This window comes from Bidens hawaiensis, unplaced genomic scaffold, assembly GCF_021521415.1.
Source record: "Bidens hawaiensis isolate Kalapana, Puna unplaced genomic scaffold, B.hawaiensis_p1.1 tig00067807_1, whole genome shotgun sequence".
Classification (NCBI taxonomy): Eukaryota; Viridiplantae; Streptophyta; class Magnoliopsida; order Asterales; family Asteraceae; genus Bidens; species Bidens hawaiensis.
The window spans coordinates 14,943-20,877 of record NW_027502021.1 but is presented as its reverse complement, the minus strand read 5'-3'; the positions used below and the strand labels follow the sequence as shown (position 1 = coordinate 20,877).

The window sequence follows — 5,935 nt, the reverse complement described above, 5'->3', positions numbered from 1 at the left end:
TATGTGACTTTTTGCCAGCCGTGATTGCTGTTGGTGTCTTCGGTAATGGTGGTGGTGATGGGTTCGGATTCCATGGTGAGTGAGATCGGGATATTATTATTGTTATAGTTATTATTATTATTATTATTTGACGGTGAATACGATGGTGGTGAGATGATGCAAGGGTGGGTGTGGGTTTTTAATTTATAGACGGAATGATAGAGTTGACTGACTGTGGCTAGGTGCAAAAAAAAATCCATCACACCACCATCCTCACTAAAATTCCATCATTAGTGATGGAAAGTGGTGGGTTGAGATGTCACACCCCCGTTGGGTGTTGCAAGTGATGGATGTGGAACCACCCCACCCCTCTTAGCCTTATATATATGCTAATTAAAAGGTAAAAGTATTGACAAGAGAAGGGGAATAAACATTAAAAACGATGGTGAGAAAAAAGTTGAGTTTCAGAATTCTCATTAGCTATGATATTATCAATCTTTAGCCCGTGTTAGTAAATTAATAATATGACTTGAAACAAAAACAAAAACATAAAAAGTGAAAGAAAAAGAAGTCTCAGTGGTCCAATTTAAGATTTAGGAATAAGTTGACTACAAAGACTAATCACTTCAAGATGCTATTCGACGAACCTATAACAAAAATAATTGAAGAAGCATAACTGATTATAAGGCAGAATTGAAGGATACCTCATAAATCGGTTGAATGGCATGATTGAAGCAAATTGGAGAAGGAGAATCAGAGAGATTATCGGTTAAAAAATCAAATTAAAAATTATGTGTAAACATTTTTAAAATTATGAATAATTAATAATATGTTACGAGACTAAAAAAAACAAACGGGGTTTTCTTCCGGCTATGTCGGAACGCCATCGTTTCAAAGAGGGTACATGGTACGATGTTCCACTAAAGAAAGGAAGAGGTAATCGACATCAACAGGCTGCGAAGGAAGGGGTTTTAGGGTTAAGTTTTTCGTTTCGAATCTTCCGGAAAGGTGTTCTTCATCGGATCTAATTAACGTTTTGAAGGTTTATGGCGATATTCAAAGCACATATATTGCGAGGAAGTGCGATAGGCTAGGAAAAAAATTTGGTTTCGTTTCTTTCTCGAATGGAAGGAACGTGGCCGATTTGGAAGAATCTCTTAAAGATGTTTGGATTGGGAGCTTTAAACTCTTCATTGTTCCGGCAAGATTCGTTGATGGGAAGCATATTCCAAGGAAGGAGGAGCCACGGTGGGAGCCAGTTAAGGGTAAGGAATGTCAAGATAATGGTAGGGAGGAAGTAACCGAGAATGCAACAGTTCCAATGTATGCTCTTGTGAACTAAAGGAAGTCTTTCCGGGACACGCTTATTAACAAGGAGCCAGTCTACAACGGTACGTTGGAAATCAATGTGGAGGCTGATGTTCATGCTTTCGAGAATTGGTATGAATGTGGTCTCGTTGGTCGGGTGAAGGATTTTGATACGTTGACAAATCTCCGGAGGTACCTGAAGTCTCTTAGTGTTAACGTTATTGAGGTTAAGTATGTGGGCGGTTTGTTTGTGTTGTTGGTATTCAAGAATAGCGTCGATAAGGACGAGTTTAGCACGAATAAAAGTGCATGGGAGGAGTTTTTTGTTTCTATAGAAGAATGGAGGGGGAAGACAATCAATTTTGAAAGGATTGCATGGATTAAAATTCATGGCGTCCCGTTGACTTTATCGTGTGCTAAGGTTTTCGATGAGATTGCCTCGAGATTTGGATCGGTTATTCAGATGGCTCAGTTCACCGAGGATGACGGGGATCTATCGTTCGCGTGTGTGGGAGTCCTTCGATCATCGGTGGATAGGGTCAACCAAAAAATAAACTTGAAGTGGAAATCGAATATCTTCGAAGTTTTGGTTGAGGAGGAAACAGCCGATTGGATTCCGGATTGTTTGGTGAATTTAGAAGAGGATGGTGACGAAGAGGTGCGTCAGACCTTTGCTGAGAATGGAGATGTCCAACGTGATATTAATTATAGGGAGGAGGATTTTAGAGGTGGTATGGATCGTAATGGTGATATTGGCCAAGGAGCTCCTGGTGTAGGTGAATTTCAAGGTCGAGTAGTTCAAAGTTCTGAGATTTTTTCGCATCATTTGCAGGAAGGTTCCAATATTTTGGAACATAAGAAACGTAAGGGGTTCTGTAGGAAGAAAGGGGCGAGAAGCAAGTCTGTTTCTCCGGTGGGTTTTGAGCGGTCGAAAAAAAGGCAACGTGATAGTGGTGATCCTTTCGATCTAGACCGGTTTATATTTAATGGTGGCGAGGAAACAATTGTTTGTCAATCGGTGGAGACTAATTTTGTTGTCTAAGGCTCAGCAGTGCTACAAAGGTTGAATGAAGATGTGCATCAAGAAGCGGCCGATACAATGCAAATGGCGAAGGAGTTGGGAGTTCTTGATATCGACAATTTTGAAGGTGATCTTATTAAGGTTATCAATAATGAAGGTTATCAACTAGATTATCAATGAATTTTTTGTCCGTGAATATTCGTGGGTTGGGAAGTGAAGTTAAAGGCACGTGGATTCGGAAACTTAGCAATGCCAATGAGATTGGGTTTATAATGCTTCAAGAGACGCAGTTTGCGTCTCTCGAAGGAATGGATCTGGGGAGATTTTGGGGAAAAGGGTGTTTTGAATTTGATTGGGTTGGCGCTACTGGTCGGTCAGGAGGGCTGTTGTCTATTTGGGATCCAAAGAGGTTTTCTGTGTCTAGAATTGAGAAGCATCATTTTTATTTATGTATTCATGGTACTTTGAAAGATGATGGGAAGGCGTTTCCGGTGGTTAATGTTTATGCGCCTCAAAAACTGAGGGATAAACGTGCGCTTTGGGCCGAGCTTGAAAGTATTATATTTCAAAATCATAGCTTTTGGGTTGTTGGTGGTGATTTTAATTGTGTGAGAGAACGTTCTGAGCGAAGGAATTCTAAGTTTAATGCTCAAGTCTCCAACGAGTTCAACGAGTTTATTGATAACGTGGATCTGCAGGAGTTTGTTTTAAGAGGTAGGAAGTTTACCTTCATGTCCGGTAATAAATGTAACCGTATCGATTGTATTTTCGTTTCTTGGAATTTTTTAAACGAATGGACCAATGCGGAGTATCGCGCTCTAGCCAGGGAGGAATCGGATCACTGCCCGTTAGTGTTGAAAATTGAAGCGAGGAATTTCGGGCCTAAACCTTTTAGGTTATTTAATTCTTGGCTTTCTAGGGCTGATTTACATGAAGTGGTCACTAAAGCTTTATCGGGTTTTGATGAAACGGGCCACCAGACGTGTTATTGCTGCACAAGTTTAAGAGAATCAAAGTTCAGATTATCGAGTGGCATAAGAAGTGGTCGGCTGAGGATCGTGCAGAGGAGATCAATCTAAAAGCTGAATTGTTTGACCTGGACGAGTATATTGACGAGAGGGAATTGACTGAAGCGGAGATGTGGGTCTATGTTGAAGCAAAGAAAAGGTTGCGAGAGTTGGAAGAAGTCAAAAAGAAAGATATTTGGCAAAGATCGCGTGTTCGGTGGGCTCGGGAAGGGGATGAAAACTCTAGTTTTTTTTCACGGTTTATTCAATACGAGGAGGGTTTCAAATAGTATTCCGGGTTTGATGGTTAATGGAAAATGGGTATTTAAGCCACCGGAAGTGAAAAGAGAAGTTTTTACTTTTTTTAAAAAACGTTTTGTTGAAGACATACCTATTCGGCCGAAGTTGGAGTGTTTTGGAATTAAGCGGTTGACCGAGGTGGAAGCTGAAGAGCTTGTGGTTCAGTTTAGTGGGAAGGAAATTAAAGAAGCAGTTTTTGATTGTGGAGGTGACAAGGCCCCGGGCCCTGATGGCTTTAATTTTAGGTTTGTGAAAATGTTCTGGTCGTTACTCGCCGATGATTTTGTCAAGATTATGCAGAATTTTTTCGATACGGGTACTATAAATCGGGGAGTGGGCTCATCTTTTATTACTTTGATTCCTAAAGTTAAAGATCCGGTTGGGTTAAATGAATATCGGCCGATTACTCTAATAGGAGTTATTAGTAAAGTAATTTCCAAGGTTCTCGCTAACCGTCTTAAAAAGGTGATGGGTAGTATCGTTCACGATACGCAATCGGCGTTCCTTTCAGGGAGGAACATTCTAGACGGGCCTTTAATAATTAATGAAATTTCCACGTGGGCGAAAAGGATGGAAAAAGAATTATTTTTGTTTAAAATTGACTTCGAGAAAGCTTGTGATAATGTGAATTGGGAGTTCCTGATTTCGATTATGAGGCAAATGAATTTCCCGGGAAGATGGTGTAATTGGATAAAGGGAGTTGTTTCATCGGCTCGTTCCTCTATTCTTGTGAATGGTTCACCTAATTTCGAGTTTGACTGTGGCAAAGGAATACGACAAGGTGACCCTATTTCACCTTTTTTATTTTTGATAGTCATGGAGGGACTATCCTCGATGATTAGGAAGGCTTGTAGTCATGGTATGTTCAATGGTGTGCGTTTCAATATCGATGGTCCTATGATATCGCATCTTCTCTATGCCGATGATGCAATGGTTATGGGTGAGTGGTCTCAACGTAATTTTAAAGCTTTGAAGAGAATTCTATGTATTTTCCATTTGTGCTCGGGGCTTCGAATTAACTTGCACAAGTCGAGTCTATTTGGGATTGGGAAGAGCGTGGAGGAGGTCGGAATTATTGCAAACAGATTGGGTTGTAGACCGGGGTCCTTCCCATTCAAGTACTTGGGAATTCTTGTAGGCGCTAATATGAATCAGGTTAGTAATTGGGATTCGGTCGTTGAGGTGTTCAAAAAGCGATTATCATCTTAGAAGGTTAGTGTTTTATCCATTGCAGGTCGGGTTATTCTTATAAAGTCGGTTCTTGAATGCCTCCCCTCCTATTATTTCTCTTTATATAAAGCCCCTGTTACGGTTATTAATAAACTCGAGTCTATTGTTAAACGCTTCCTTTGGGGAGGGTGTGATGAAAAGAAAAAATTCATTGGGTTGCTTGGGATGTAGTCACGAAAAATATAAAAGACGGAGGATTGGGTATTTCTAAATTGGAACAGAGCAGTTATGCGTTGTTATTGAAATGGTTATGGAGATATCAAATAGAATAGAAAAGGAGGCGCTTTGGAGGAAGGTCGTTGACGTGGTGCATGGCTCGAAAAGGAGATGGGAAACTTTCCAATGTAGTAGTCGGTTTCCGGGTACGTGGTCTAGATTGGTGAAAGTGGGTGTTAAATTGAAGGTGAACGGTATCGGGTTCACTAATATGATCAGAGGGGTGGTGGGTGATGGTTCGAGCATAAAATTCTGGATAGATCCTTGGCTTACGACCGGACCTTTGAAGACGAAGTTTCCTTCGTTGTTCCGCCTTGAAGATCAGAAAGGGTGCACGGTGGCGGAGAGATTTTGTGTTCATAATCTTCATTGCACGATTCAATGGAGATGGAAGAAGTACCCGACCACCAATATTGAAGTGGAAGAGGTAATTCATTGTCATAGATTGGTCTCGGACGTGCTTTTAACCGGTAGTGAAGATTCTTGGGCTTGGAATCAAGGTTTGAATGAAGGCTCTTCGGTTAAGGAAGCTCGAAAGTGGTTAAAAAGCAACGAACCAAGCGAAGGTAATATGGTTTTTAATTGGTGTAAGTGGATCCCGAATAAGAGTAACATTTTTATGTGGAGGGCGAGTTTGGATAGACTTCCTACTCAAAGTGATCTTATGAGACGAAACATTAATGTGGGGGATGGATTATGTGCATAATGTGGAGAAACCAGTGAAACTGTTGGTCATTTGTTCTCAGGGTGTATGGTTGCGTGTAGGGTGTGGAATGCGATTGCGTCTTGGTGTAAAATTCCTCGGTTCTTCGTGTTCTCAGTCCTTGACGTGTAGCAGATCATCAATCATATGGCTGAATCAGAGAAAAAGAAA

At 40.8% G+C, this 5,935-nt stretch overlaps 1 protein-coding gene across 1 annotated transcript; it reads left to right on the top strand.

Moving 5' to 3' along the window:
- The first annotated feature begins 2,484 nt into the window (after positions 1-2,484).
- On the top strand, positions 2,485-3,387 carry LOC143605053 (uncharacterized). Its single transcript, XM_077081312.1, has one exon. The coding sequence runs from the start codon at positions 2,485-2,487 to the stop codon at positions 3,385-3,387; it is 903 nt and encodes a 300-aa protein (XP_076937427.1).
- Positions 3,388-5,935: the final 2,548 nt, after the last annotated feature.

Excerpts from the sequence above, each read along its gene's own strand:
- LOC143605053 (XM_077081312.1), top strand. The coding sequence starts at position 2,485 with ATGAATTTTTTGTCCGTGAATATTCGTGGGTTGGGAAGTGAAGTTAAA.